Source organism: Cucurbita pepo, chromosome LG19, assembly GCF_002806865.2.
Source record: "Cucurbita pepo subsp. pepo cultivar mu-cu-16 chromosome LG19, ASM280686v2, whole genome shotgun sequence".
In the NCBI taxonomy this organism is placed as follows: Eukaryota; Viridiplantae; Streptophyta; class Magnoliopsida; order Cucurbitales; family Cucurbitaceae; genus Cucurbita; species Cucurbita pepo.
In genome coordinates, this window is record NC_036656.1 from 616,308 (window position 1) to 632,221 (window position 15,914).

General features: G+C 37.5%; 1 protein-coding gene across 2 annotated transcripts; it reads left to right on the forward strand.

Annotated features, from left to right (window-relative positions):
• Nucleotides 1-6,486: 6,486 nt before the first annotated feature.
• On the forward strand, nucleotides 6,487-9,926 carry LOC111781337 (FT-interacting protein 1-like). Of its 2 annotated transcripts, XM_023661869.1 has the most exons (3): nucleotides 6,487-6,637; nucleotides 6,882-6,933; nucleotides 7,243-9,926. In XM_023661869.1, the coding sequence occupies exon 3, from the start codon at nucleotides 7,274-7,276 to the stop codon at nucleotides 9,602-9,604; it is 2,331 nt and encodes a 776-aa protein (XP_023517637.1). In that variant the 5' UTR covers nucleotides 6,487-6,637; nucleotides 6,882-6,933; nucleotides 7,243-7,273; the 3' UTR covers nucleotides 9,605-9,926. The 2 variants fall into 2 exon arrangements, with proteins under 2 accessions (XP_023517637.1, XP_023517639.1); XM_023661871.1 differs by having other exon boundaries at nucleotides 6,487-6,933.
• The last annotated feature ends 5,988 nt before the right edge of the window (nucleotides 9,927-15,914 follow it).

Genomic DNA, 15,914 nt, shown 5'->3' on the forward strand with positions numbered 1-15,914 from the left:
AAAAAAAAAAAAAAAAAAAAAAAAANTAACATTTAAGAAGAAACTATCTATCGTGACTTCATTTCATAATCTCCTGAAATAACACCGTCATCCATGCATAGGACCCTTACCTTTGCCCGAAGAAAAAGAAAATACCAAACATAGAATGTACGGGAGGAATCTACTTTCATGACTCTATCTTAGCCTCTATTTTCTTTCTCAAATAGGGTTGAGTGCATAGTTGCAACGACTCAACCTCTCGTGGAGAGAAATATTATTACTTGTAAAAATAAATGAAAAAGAAATAAAGTTTTAAAAAAGACAAACATTTTTAAAGATCGTTAAAACTGTTGAAACATACTAAAACACAACGAAAACTCTAACAAGTTCCATAGTCAACTAGTCAGCTCCCTCGCACCATCGTCGTCTGCCAATGCTTAGGTCTCATCCACAAGAAAGGAAAAGTAGCACTAAATAGCTAACTTGACACAGCGTATTGTGGTAGCACTAATAAGTACCCACACGATCGTGGTAGCACTAGTATCACTAGTATTGTGGTAGCACTAGTATCGTGACACGACGTATTGTGGTAGCACCATTGACGTAGCACTAGTAAGTATATTGTGCAAGAAGTGGGTCTTACTATGAAACCTTGTGAAGAATATTGTGCAAGAAGTGGCAAGTGATGTTATAAGTTCATAATCCACAGGTTCCTTGGGCAATCAATTCAAATGTTCAAACACCTTCCAATCATGTCGGTTTAAGAATTACTACGAGATCCCCATATTGATTGAGGAGGAGAATGACGCATTCTTACAAGGATGTAAAAACCTCTCCCTAACCAAAGCGTTTTAAAAATCTTTAGGAAAAGTCGAAAATAAAAGCTAAAAAAGGACAATATCTGCTAGCGTGAACTTGGGCCGTTACAAATGGTATCAAAACTAGATACCGGGTGAAATGTCAGCAAGACGGCTGAACCCTGAAGGGATGGACACAAGGCGGTGTGCCAACAAGGATGCCGGACCCGGAACAGGTGGATTGGATTGGATTCAGCCTCCAATTTCACCAAAAGCTGTCAGCATCTACTTCAAAGTAAGAAGATTTATCCCCTTGTCGGTTGCAGCTTGGGCCAACCTTAAAGCCCAAACAAAATGAGGGTTTGTGCGATGATACTGACTTATAAAAGTTAGCATGCACCCGAAAAAGTAAGTTTCGTTTCAGTCCGTTACGTATCACCGTTAACTTCACGATTTTAAAACGCGTCTACTAGAGAGAGGTTTCTACATCTTTATAAAGAATGTATCGTTCCCCTCTCCACCCGATATAGAATCTCAGCTTCAGCTTGGAGTCCTTTAGTTTCCGATAGTTTTACGAACACAAACATGATGTTATAACTCTTCTAACGTTGGCTTATTCCTTTGATTATGGTGTTAGATGGTGTGTCTTTATCTAGCTACCCATTAGGCTTACAACTCATACATGAACGTACAATCTTTTCCAAAAATAATTTAAGAGTGGTTGTGACATGATTGCATCTCGTAATCTGAATATTGGGATCACTTACCGTATGTTTTGATACTCATCATTTTTCATCAGAAAAAAAAAAACGAGTAAAGGTGAGGGCATCCTAAGCAGCTGACGGTTTAATGTTAATTATATCCAAATTCACGTGGAAGCCTATTTTAATGTTAATTATATTCAAATTGATTAAATTTAGAACGGTTATTCACATAGGGTAGCGATCTCAATCTAGTAATAGATATTGTCCTTTTTCGGCTTTTCCTTTCAAATTTCCCCTCAAGGTTTTTAAAACACGTCTGCTAGTGAGATGTTTTCACACCTTTATAAATGGTGTGGTTCTCCTCCCCAATCGATGTGAAATCTCACAATTCACTCCTCTTTGGGGCCCGACGTTCTTGCTGGCACTCGTTTTTTTTTTTTTTCCAATTGATGTGGGACCGCCACCAAATCTACCCCCATTCGGGACCTAACGTCCTTACTGGTACATCTCACTATATAGCATATAAAAAACACACGTGTCTATTTTAATTATTTTAATTTTTGTGAATGCAACGTTTAAAAGCGGTCGGGGCAATAAATGAAGTTTTTTAGTTTATTAATGGTAGATTTAAAATAGAGAATTGGGTCGTTGGGGGTACAGTTAAGTTGCTCGAGTCACCAACCTAAACTAACCAATCTAACACGTGTAAGCTCGTGGACTAAGTCGAATTCATTGGAGAGTAAATGAGAAGATATTTTTGTGAAGATATTTTTAGAAGGGTCATTAGGGGACATGTCATACCCTAAGTGATAAAGATGGGGATAATCCTTATCATTTTAAGGGTTTGTCTCCAAATATGAATGTCACACTAACATAACATGTGGTTGCTTTTTTTTTCTTATTTTATTTCTCAAATATGTTCTTTTTTATATCTAAACTTATAATCTCAAAAATAATAACAAACTATTATTTTATATTTTAGTTTAAATCCTATTTTGTTTAATCTAATTCTCAAAAATAATAATTTTGTTTAAACTATAAATTTGAAAATTCAAATATTCATATTCTTACTCTAAAAGAAAATAATATAATTAACCAAAATAGCTCTTTTAAACGCATACAAACTAATTCCGCCATGGATTAAATAATAATAATAATAATAATAATAAATAAATAAATAAATAACTATATATATATATAAGTTTGAAACAAAAAGATATTTTCAAAATTTAGAAATAAAAATGTAATAAATCATGAAGTTCAAAGTCATTGAAATTAAAAAAAAAATATATATATATATAAACATGTATATTTTTTATTAATAAATAAATAATTAATTAAGGACCTATTTAAATATGCATAAGAAAAATGGTTTGACCTTTGTCTGTGTGTGCGTTTGTTTTAAAGAAAAAATTATAAAAAAAAAAAAAAAAAAAAAAAAAAAAAAAAAAAAAAAAAAAAAAAAAAAANCCATTTCATTAATCTGCTCAAGAAATCGCATTCCAATCACATACTTACACGAGAACAGAGAGGAAACAGAGAATTTGAAAATTCCAAAGCTCGAAACAGATCGGAAACAGAATCAGAGAAGAACTAAACGAAACGAAAATCCATCATCGCGAATGATTTCTAAACAAAAATCCTAATCCAAATCAAACAGCACGAATCAATCGAATGTCCAAAATCAAACACCACCAACACCAGCAATCGGCGAAACAAAAAGCCTCAAGTAAGTCGCTGAGATTAAAGAAGAACCGAATCGAATGGAAACGAATCTACCTGGAATTAGAAACGCGGAATATAGAGGCGAAGAGGCGAGAGAAGGCTTGGCGAAAGCGAGGATAAAGTGTGAGCGTATGAGCGGCGGAGTCACGGAGAAGTTCCTCTAGGGTTTCGACGAACAAATTGAGGCTCCGAATTGGCGACACATAGAGCGTCAATGGCACTGCGGAGAAAGCGACGGCGAAGAACAGCTGAAGCATTGGAAGTTGGTTGGATCCGAAATCCAAAAAAACCGAGAAGAATTTGAGAGAATCAAGTGAGGATCGAGAAGATGAAGGATTCGATTAAATACAAGGATTGCGCAAAGAAGAAGGGGTAAGAGAGGAGAGAAGTGTTTATCCAAATTGAAGAGGAGAATTGGAAGGAGAATTTGGTGGAACGAAGCTTATCATTTCAATTATTTAAAAAATTTATTATCATTTCTTTATCTCCAAGAAAACATTTTTGTGACTCAAAGGTTTGACTCAATATGTCCCATTTATTGCTATGGAACTTTCAATGAAGAGAGTATTCCTTGATTATAAACTCATGATTGTTCTCTAAATTAGCCTATATGGGACTTTCATCATCCAACAAAGGGCACCTCTGTCTTTCAAATTTATTGCTATTGTTCACGTTGGGTCGTTGTGTATCGTCATCAATCTCTTTTTGTACCTGTTCAAGTCCATTGCTAGCAGACATTCTCTGCATTTAATCGTTATATATTGTCATCAATTTCACTGTTTTAAAACACATTTATTAAGGAGAAGTTTCTACACCCTTATAAAGAATGATTTGTTCCCCCTTCAACTGATGTGAGATCTCATAATTCACCCTCTTTGAGGAACCAAGGTCCTCGTTGGCATACCACGTGCGATGTGGGAGCTCATAATCCACCCCTTTTGGGGGTCTAGCGTCCTCACTAGCACACCACTCGGTGTTGGGTTCTTATACCATTTATAACAGCTCAACCCTACTGTTAGCAGATATTATCCGCTTTGGCCCATTACATATGACTATAAGCCTCACAATTTTAAAACGCATCTACAACACCCTAATAAAAAATACTTCATTCTTCTCACAATTTTATTTCATTCTGGATACTTCCAATGTTCTCTAGTCAAGAGTAGCAGTAATTATCATACTTTTGAGAAGATCTTTATCTTCAATGTTCTTGATATCTTCGATTCTCCTTTCTCTAATATCAAGAACATCTGGCAACTCTATATATTGATAACAAACTAGATCGTTAATGAACAATTTGCTCAACCCTCTTATCGATGACATCTAGCTCCTCGTTGAGGCAAACAAATGACACGAACATTCCCACTTCCATTCTAGCGTTGCCAACAATATTGATCGACTTTACGTTTCGACCGATGATTACAAGCCCAAGTGGAAAGAGTTCATAAATGACGAGCACTGGTTCAAATGTCGCTGAAAGATTGTGGTAACTTTCCCCCCCGAGATCAGCAATCTTTTCAGTGGCTTTATTTGCAAACTTTGAAGACTGAAGTGTCTTTTTAAGACTCTAGGTACCAAATATGAATCCCTCGTTGTTCAAGTTTTAATCTAACGAGTCTCTCTTAATATGTCATTAGGATCCTTTAAAACGAGGTTAAGCTCTTGAGTTTTTCTTTATTAAGGGACGAACCCTAACTTTCACACATCCATGTCTGGAGCCCTTATTCACAACACTTTTATTCACAAGTGACTCTAACTGATCATCGTAAAGGTAACTTACAATTAAATTCTATCTTAAACCACTCGTTATCAAGCAAAAATTCAAACAAACCAACAAATAATTTGTGATCGAGACGTTTTAAAAGCTTACCGACATACTCAACACAAAATTTTATTTAGATAATTATTATTATTTTTTTTTTGTACAAATGTATTATTTTTCAGTATCAAATAAATTATTCCAACAGAATTCGTTAGTATTAAATATATATATATATATATATATATATATATATATATATATATAAAATAGTATATTTTAATATTGACCGTTGGTCCAATAAAAACTAATAAAATAAATTAAAAGTGAAAACCAATAATTTAAAATTTTGAAAAATAACAGCAGCAGTATCCGTACGTGCATACGCCGGCTCAAACCCCAAAATCACTTTCCACACGTGCAAACACCAACACCGTTAATCGCACGTGCCAATGAGTCCAATTCCCACCTCAAAAAACCACTTCCAACGCTCGCTCCTCATGCCTTCTCCTTAATTCTATCATGTGAAAAAGAGTATCTCAATAAAATAAAATAAATAAATAATTAAAATAAATAAATAAATATTTTTTTTTTATAATTTTTGAGATAGGTTGAAAAAATAAAATTTCGAGTTGATTAGGTCGGTGACATGAGCGAGTTCAAGAAACAACCCAACATGAGCGAGTTCAAGAAACAACCCAACCAACCCGGTCAGTCAAATTGTTTTTTTTTTAAATTATTTTAAAAAATATTATTCTTCTATCATATATGTTACATTAATAACTAAATCTCATAATTTTATAAAACTCAGATATCAAACATTCACAAGTCACAACACATCATTAATATTGGTTACCTAAATATTCTTAGTCTTCGAGGATAGGATAGGGTTGAGTTGTAACATTATTTTCAAGTTGGTCGGGTAAAAAAATGTCAACCCATTGATCTGAATTTTCAAATTTTAAAAAATTCAACCCAAGTCAAACCGAAAATATCTAACTGGGTAATTCAAGTTAGTCAGAGTATTATTAGGTCATATGAACACCCATGAGTAGAAATATTATTATATTAATTTTCTTGAACGAGTGTCATTCATTGGACGTCATTAAAAAACGTTATAGTTTTATTCATAAAATGCTTATTTTTTATTTAAGATATAAAATTTTCCTATGATTTAATTATTCAATTGGATGACTATATTAATTATTTATTAAAATAATTATTAATATTAATCACTCAATAACTTAAAAATCTAAATTCTAAGAATAAAAATAAAAAATTTAATTAATTATAATTATTTTAATAATTTTGACAATAATTAATTATATAAACACAAATATTATTTATTTATATTAATTTGATATTATATTATTTATTTTTAAATATTTTAAACAAAAGCTTAGATCAAAAGGTGGATTAGATCTAAAAAAAGATAAATAAATAAATAATAATAATAATAATTAACAAATAATAAATAAAGAAAAAGAAATAGACAGTTCACTTCACTTTGTATATACTCGTCTTCACTCATCAGATTCTTTCACACCCAAAAACCCCACTCCCTAAAAACCGCTTTTCTCTCTCTCTTCAAACCCACCTGCGTTTGGCTCTTCTGCAATGGGGTTTCGTTTTTGGTCCTCTCTTGAAGAATGCCATTGAAAGGGGTTTGGAAGGTTCATTTCCTGGTGTTTGTAGAGATGGTTTTCATGTTTGATCTCTGTTTTTCTTGTTTTTGATCTGTTTGGTTCCCTGGAAAATGAAGGAAAATGAAGGGAAATTTGTTCTGTTGTTCTTGTTGTGACGTTTTTCTCAGCCGCCAAACAACATTGCTCTGTTTTTGTGTGTTTTTGTTCTGTTTTCTTTGGATCTGTGGGCGTTCATGAACTGACTTTCTTTGCATTTTCATTTTCTCTTCAGGGTGTGAGAACGTTTTAGATCTGAAGCTTTTGAAGGTTTTTTGCTTTCTCAGGTGAACTTTCAGACCCCTTTTAACCTTTGGACACTTTGGGATTCTCTTTCTTAAGTTTTTAGTCATTTATAGATAACACAAGTGTTCTGCCTATGAGGTGTTTGTTTAAATTCCAACGTTGTTTTTGGGTTCTGCAAACGGTAACATTCGGAGATTTTTGTTTTTGGGTGATTTTCTGTTGCCTATTTTTGTGGTAACGACTGGACTATGGCTCTGTTTTCCTATGTATGAGTTTTTTTAGGGCGAGATTTTGAATTTTTGTTAAGTGAAGTTCATTAAAATGGGGTTTGTTTTTGGGGTTTTTTTTAGGTGTGTTTGTGAAATCGTTTGAACTGTGAAGATGATGCAAAAGCCTCCACCAGAAGATTTCTTGCTGAAAGAGACCAATCCCCACCTTGGTGGGGGGAAGGTCACTGGTGACAAACTAGCAAGCACCTATGACCTCGTTGAGCAAATGTATTACCTCTATGTTCGGGTTGTCAAGGCGAAAGACTTGCCTGCGAAAGATGTCACCGGTAGCTGCGACCCGTACGTGGAGGTTAAGCTTGGAAATTACAAGGGTACGACTCGGCATTTTGAGAAGAAGTCGAATCCTGAATGGAGCCAAGTGTTTGCGTTTTCGAAGGATCGGATTCAGGCTTCGGTGCTTGAGGTGACTGTGAAGGATAAGGATTCTCTTAAGGATGATTTCATTGGGAGAGTTCTTTTTGACTTGAATGAGGTTCCGAGAAGGGTACCACCGGATAGTCCTTTGGCACCACAATGGTATCGGTTGGATGATAAGAAGGGAGAGAGGGCGAAAGGAGAGCTGATGTTGGCTGTTTGGATGGGAACACAAGCGGATGAAGCGTTTCCTGAGGCTTGGAATTCAGATGCTGCAACTGTGAGTGGAGCTGATGGGCTTGCAAATATGCGGTCTAAGGTCTATCTTTCTCCTAAGCTTTGGTATTTGAGGGTGAATATCATTGAAGCTCAGGATCTGCAGCCGAGTGATAAGGGTCGGTATCCAGAGGTTTTCGTTAAGGCTATACTTGGAAATCAGGCTTTGAGGACTAGAATTTCCCAGTCTAGAACTATCAATCCAATGTGGAATGAGGACTTGATGTTTGTTGCAGCTGAACCATTTGAGGAGCCTTTGATTCTAAGTGTGGAAGATCGGGTTGCACCAAACAAGGACGAGGTTCTAGGACGGTGTGCGATTCCGCTGCAGTATATAGACAGGAGATTGGACCATAGACCTGTGAACACAAGATGGTTCAACCTCGAGAAACACGTTGTTGTCGTTGAAGGGGAGAAGAAGAAGGAAATCAAGTTTTCGAGTAGGATTCACATGAGGATATGTTTGGAAGGTGGCTATCATGTTTTGGATGAATCAACACATTACAGTAGCGATCTTCGGCCGACGGCTAAACAGCTCTGGAAGAACAACATTGGGGTTTTAGAATTGGGTATTCTGAATGCTCAGGGGTTAATGCCGATGAAGACGAAAGATGGGCGTGGAACGACCGATGCATACTGTGTTGCTAAGTATGGGCAGAAGTGGATTCGAACGAGGACGATCATCGACAGTTTCATACCCAGGTGGAATGAGCAGTACACTTGGGAGGTTTTCGATCCCTGTACTGTCATTACAATTGGGGTTTTTGACAACTGCCATTTGCACGGTGGGGATAAGGCTGGAGGATCAAAAGATGCACGGATAGGGAAGGTAAGAATTCGCCTTTCCACGCTCGAAACTGATCGAGTTTATACTCATTCATATCCTCTGCTGGTTCTGCACCCAAATGGGGTGAAGAAGATGGGTGAGATTCATTTGGCTGTGAGATTTACATGTTCTTCCTTGCTAAACATGTTACACATGTACTCACATCCCCTCCTCCCCAAAATGCACTATATTCACCCGTTAACAGTGAGCCAGCTCGATAGCCTTCGGCACCAAGCGACTCAGATTGTGTCGATGAGGCTGACCCGTGCTGAACCACCATTGAGAAAAGAGGTTGTCGAGTATATGCTCGATGTAGGCTCCCACATGTGGAGCATGAGAAGAAGCAAGGCTAATTTCTTCAGAATCATGGGAGTTTTCAGTGGCTTGATTGCAGTTGGAAAATGGTTTGATCAGATTTGCCATTGGAGAAACCCCATTACAACTGTTCTTATACACATTTTGTTCATCATCCTTGTGATGTACCCTGAGCTCATTCTTCCTACAATCTTCCTCTATCTGTTCCTTATTGGAGTTTGGCATTATAGATGGAGGCCAAGGCACCCGCCTCACATGGACACCCGCCTCTCCCATGCGGACTCCGCTCACCCCGACGAACTGAACGAGGAATTCGACACCTTCCCAACTTCCTCCCCTCCTGACGTCGTGAGGATGAGATACGATCGGCTGAGGAGCATTGCTGGGAGGATCCAGACAGTAGTCGGGGACTTAGCTACACAGGGCGAGAGGCTGCAATCTCTACTCAGTTGGCGCGACCCGAGAGCTTCAGCATTGTTTGTGCTCTTCTGCCTGGTTTCTGCTATAGTTCTGTACGTTACACCATTCCAAGTCGTGGCATTCCTTTCGGGGATTTACGTGCTAAGACATCCAAGGTTTCGGTACAAGCTCCCGTCCGTTCCACTCAACTTCTTCCGGAGGCTGCCAGCCAGAACAGACTGCATGCTATGATGAATGAACTTTTCTCTCTTGCTCTATTGGTAAAATGAAGGGGAAAGCATCATGAAAGAAAAGCCTTTGTTTGCTGTGTTATATTCTTGTTTAGGGGCATTTTTCGGGCATTCCCCAGAAGTTGTTGATGGTAGATTTTATTTATGGATTTGTGTTATGTTCAGTATCATTTCAATAGAATTTCTTGGCATTAAGTGTTCGTGAGCTGTTCTTCTTCACGTTAGATCATGATTAGAACTCCATTTTGCTTTTGAATCAATCTATTATGTACATAATGGATCTTTGTATCATATGAATGACTAGACCTTATTATGTGTACTAATAGCATATCATCGAAATGGAAATGGAGATTGTCAATTTGAGTATTAATTGTCGATTTGAATATCGTTTACTACCATCCATAAAAGTTGCCAATTTGTATATTAACTGTCGATTTGGGTATTGTTTAATCCATAAAGGTTGTCAATTTGAGTATTAATTGTTGATTTGGGTATCGTTTATCGTCCATAAGGGTTGTCAAGTTGAATATTAACGGTTGATTTGGGTATTGTTTACTATCCTGTATTGCCAATTTGAGTACTAACTGTCAATTTGTGTATAAGTATTGCCAATTTGAGTACTAACTGTCAATTTGTGTATAAGTATTGCCAATTTGAGTACTAACTGTCAATTTGAGTATCGTTTACTATCCATAAGAGTTGCCAATTTGAGTATTAACCGTCGATTTGGGTATCTTTTAACCATCCACAAGCGTTGTCAATTTGAGTATTAGGCGTCGATTTGGGTTTAATTTGAATATCGTTTAACTATCTACGAAGGTTACCAATTTGAGTATTAATCGTCAATTTGGATGTCGTTTAACTATCCATAAAAGTTGCCAGCCAATTTGAGTATTAATCATCGACTTGGGTATCGTTTAACTATTTAAGACGTTACATTCTCATCTGATCGTAGGTACAAATTTTCACTGTATGTATGTGTTTGAGCGGGTTAAATATAACAAATTTTTAAGTATATAAAATAGGAAGGAATATTTGGTATATTTGTCAAAAAAAAAAAGGGAAAAGAAATGGAAAGAAGAGTCCAATTTGCATTAAAAGANAAAAGTAGAACAATAATATTTTATTTTTCCAACACACCGACCAAATTCTGTGCTGTCAATTACTAAAAAACAAGGCGACCGACTCTGTTACTTCAGTAAAAAGGACCGACCTTCCATTCTCTTTTAACCTATGCATTTTTTACCCTTGCACTAATAAAAAACCGTTTTCACCCCTAGAACTTATATGGTAAATGACCTGGCATCTTTGTCCTAATAATAATAATAATAATAATAATAATAATAATAATAATAATAATAATAATAATAATGTATGTCCATTTAATCGACCCGATTAGACTCCACAAAAATAGGGACAAAGTGGAGAGAAATTTCATGGAGCGAGTACAGAGAATATTAACCTACGGAGCTAAGCTCCACGAAAATAAGGAGGGAGTAGAGAGAAATTTAACCTACGAAGCTAAGCTCCACGAAAATGGGGAGGGATTGGAGAGAAATTTAACCAACAAGTCTAGGATCTACGAGAACTGAGAGGAAGTAGAGAGAAATTTAACGTGCGAGGCTAAGCTGCACGAGAATTGGGAGGGAGTGGAGAGAAATTTAACATGCGAGGCTAAGCTACACGAGAATTGGGAGAGAGTGGAGAGAAAGTTAACCTACGAGCCTAAAGTCTACGAGAATGGAGAGAAAGTGAAGAGAAACTTACACCCGCTAGTTAAATTGAGTCGAGAAAGGAATTATATTTCTGGTCTCTCCCCAAATATCTGGCTGTCTCATTTATATATATATATATATATATATATATATGAATTTATTAAAATTTGATTTTTAGAAATTTCATCAAAGAAAAAATTATATATTAAAAATTAATAAAATGAATATATATATTTTTATATATAAATGAAAATGCGAGACATATTTGTCGTTCATATACTTTAATTTATTTATTTATTTTTATTTTAACACAAATTTGATCTCTTTGATATAAAATTATGACTATATTGTCAAAAAAATAAAAAAATAAATAATACTTAGTCCCATCCTTTTGCATTAAATAATAATTTTTTTTAACGTCGTGAATTATAAAATAGTGGATTTTTAATAATTGAAGTATTAAAAAGACAAAAATTGGTTCAATTAACTCAAATAATGAATGATTGTTCCCATTGAAAGGAATAATTATGGGTCCACTCTTTCACTTTATAAATATTGGAATTTTGTAGTTTTAATTTATTGCAAGTATTTTAAATAATGGAAATCCAATCTCGTTCGGCCACACAGTGTCTGTGCATGCATGTTCAATTATCTACGACTCAGTTCGACTTGCTTTCACATTAGACCAAGTTATTCGACTCGATCTTGTCTGTACTCAGAGCTAAGGTCTCTCACATGCAATGTCGCATCTCATCATGTCATCTCGGTTCTCAATCAACATGACCCACATATCTTGATGTCATCCTAAGTATTGGGATGCCCATCGCAAACGGGCTCATGTGTCGTTCATAACATCAGAACATCCCAAATATCTATCAATTTGGGTTCTATCAAGGCATTGGACCTTTTGTTTTCATGCCATATCATTTACGGACTTCGTACAGATAACGAGTACATATAAGAACCTCCGACACATGGGTTGGGGTGTAATGCTAGCGCACCTGTGGTGTCTGACACTATCCTTAAAAGACCCATTTTAAAGGAAGTCACTCGGGACACTTGTCTCGCAATACTTGCCCTTATTGTGACACATGCATGTGCCACAGTGTAGCTCGCTTAGGCCATAGGGTCCAGGGTGATGAAGAGTTGACATCATGCGTTCCCTTTAAGGTGCCTTTGAACAAATACGAAAATTGTGCACTAGTTATGAGCTATCCCATTGACTGACCTTCCCTCGGTCTCCGAGACTCATAATATAAACACAACAAAATAATGTCCAATGGTTGCGGGCTATCTTATTTGGGGCCTCCTCCGTCCTTCTCTTAGACTCGACCTGACACTCACCAGACAAACCATGACAAACTAACTAGCTTCGGCATATCCTCGCCTAAGCTAGGGAGAGTGCGCCCCAAGATGGCTACCTTGGCCTCAACACTCGTATTCTCTGAGTTGCACACAACAGTGCACCCCTTGGGGCGACGCTCGTAAGCCAACCAAGACATTTGCTCATTATGGTAGACATTTGCTCATTGTGGTACCAACCCATACGGTAAAAAAGTCTGAAAGCTTGTAACATAGCCCCATGTTGACGCTGCACTTCAACTAACTTCTCAACTGGCCACCTTCGTGCGACAATCACTGTCTTGACACTTTTTTGGTCTTACTGCAAACTTCACTTTCTATGCCCACGTTTAGTGTGATGCTCTCTTTTCGAGCAGATGCTAGTCTTGACAACTCTTGTGAAACCATCCACCTTAGGCATGAGGCAATGACTAAAAAAATACACAGGTGCTCGCTTCTTGGAGCACTCCCACGGGGTGAGCAACCCATTCGTTTGGGCCCTCCCCCATTGAACTCAGTTGCCTCTCTGCAGCAATGTCGTCCCCCCATAAGGATTTCCTCGTGCTCCATTTGGCCCTTGGTTGATGCTTATATCACTGTTTCGGCTTCTATTCTTACAACCATTGACATTATTCATCTCATGCGCATAACTCTTAGGAAGACATTGACCTACTGTGCCATCTGATTCATCTGTTGCCCACATTGGAACCCGAAGCCCTTAGCAAATGAGTTTGGTTCTTACTTTTGATAGGTAGAACTCCCCTTGTTGATGTGTCACATCCAACATTCTTGAGCTTGGGAGAGTCTTGGCTTCAATCCACAACTGTCTCTGATCTTGAAAAACAACTGTCTTGTCGATATTGATATTCTTGACGCATTTGTGATGTCTTCTTTCAACCCTAAAGTTCATTTCTTTGACTATCTTGTCTGACTAGATACACAAAGTGTGACTCTGATACCAACGGTCATGATTGTATATTTTCAATTGTGCAGTGTCATGATTTTGACACGCTCTTGACAAACCTTAAGGAAAACTCAAGCCTCATATACATTTTCATCCATTTTTGTGGTTTTGTCTTCACCAATCGAACATAACTTATTCGGAATCCAAGCTTGTTTGGCCACACACACCTCCTGTGCATATTTGTTCAATCATTTACGGCTCAATCCGACTTGCCTCTACACTAGGCCAAGTCATCTGACTTGACCTTGCCTCTACTTGGTGCCAAGGTCTCTCACATGCGATGTCATATCTCATCATGTCATCTCAATTTCTAATCAACATGGCTCACATGTCTTGAAACCATCCCAAGTCCTGAGATGTCATCAGTCATCACAGCTCCCTCGTTCATGCCCATCGGAATATCTTGAACATCCATTGATCTGGGTTCTATCGAGGCAACTGAACCTCCGGTGTCCATGCCATATCATTTACAGACTCCGTACCAGATAGTGGATGCATATACAAATCTCTGATACATGAGTTGGGGCGCAATGCCGGAACACCCGTGCTGTCAGACACTTTCCTTAAAAGACCTATTTCAAAGGAATTCATCTGAGACACTCATTACGCAAAACTCCCCCTCACTGTGACACACACATGTGTCACATGGTAGCTCATTTGGGCCACAAGGCCTAGAGATGGTGGAGAGTTCGACACTATGTCTTCCTGAGTACATTTTGAGGTATTTCCAATCTGGCAGGTGTAGACATGATTTTGGTTAACGATTATACGGTATCATGGAGCGTCCGTTCATTGTCCGTTTGACACCAAATTTGGCGAGCTTTCATATTTTATATGGACGAACTTGACTCCAGAGCTGCATGCCTAAATTTCCTCCAGAACTCTGATTTTCGAGTTTAAGGCTCGAGGCCCTACTTGGCCTTTTATCAAGTCTATCTTTGTCCCTCGCGTCGATATTTGCCTCTTTGATTATGCCTCAGTTTGGCTTTAATGTACATCTCTTTGGTGTGTTAGATGATGTACTTTCCTCCTCGGTGACATCAAGGCACTCATCTACCTTGCCCGTTGTGTGATCGGATGGGCACCACTTGAGGGTCACAACCTACTTTCTTCCTAATATGGTTGTTGTTGGGTTTTATGTCCTAAAACTCATAGTTTGTAAACAAAGATATATTGTATTTTCAATAAAGTTATTATTGATGTTTATTCAGTAAAAAATTGTTATTGAATAAAGTGAACTTTACGATCATTAATCTAAATCCAATAAACTAAGAACACTCTGGCTATAGTATGATTACTTGAACTATATGTAGAGACATAAGAGTGGATCAAGTTCAAGTATATAGTCAAAATGATCTATAGTATAAGGATAAGGCTGAGTACCTTATTCTGGGGACACTATGGATGCGGCCCACTTTTGTATATGATATAAACAATGCGATCACTAAATTGTGCATGTGGAGACATGTGAGTGGGGGCGTCCTATGCAATGAGTATTGCATAAGATCGGACCATGAAGAAAACCACTCTCACTTTATAAAGTCGTTTACTGTTGAGACTGATTTTCTTTTCATTCGATAACCTAGGTAACTCGGTTTTAATCCTGAGCTAACCATGAACTCCTGTTTATTCGGAATTATCCTTAGATTTGCATGGGTGAGAGTGGCTCTAGTTCGCCGACTCAACAGGCCTCCCATTTCAGGGGTAAGACTGGGTGAATGGCTGGGGACGTGGGGTGCAAGACGGAATTCACTCCTACCCACTTTTAGGGATAGAAGAAAGGTAGTTCCCTTAAGCACTGACTCCAGGTCTTGAACAAGGGGCCCCACCCTCTCATTGGCCTGAGAGGGATTCGGTTTACTGGTTGGACCACAAACCAATTGTTTATTAGAGGATCAGTGAGACATAAGGAACAAGAAGTAACTTCAGGGGTAAAACGGTAAATTGACCCAGCTCTAGTTACGAACAACCTGTGAAGGATCGACTTACTAATCATGGTTATATCAGATGGACAGAAATATATCTATAGTGAGGGGAGTGCAACTACTAGGCTATAGTGGAGTGTCCTAGTAGTTAACGAATGTTGGTTAACCAGGTTAATGAGTTTAATCGGTTAATCTTGAATCGTTGGAGCCCATGATCTATAGGTCCATTAGGTCCCTCTGCTAGCTCATATCGGACTAAACCATAGAACAGTGTGACGAGTGAGTTCGAAGTGTTCGAATTCAAATTAGGGAATATGCGTTACATATATACGATATATTTAACCGCAATTTTATTTTATTTACGAA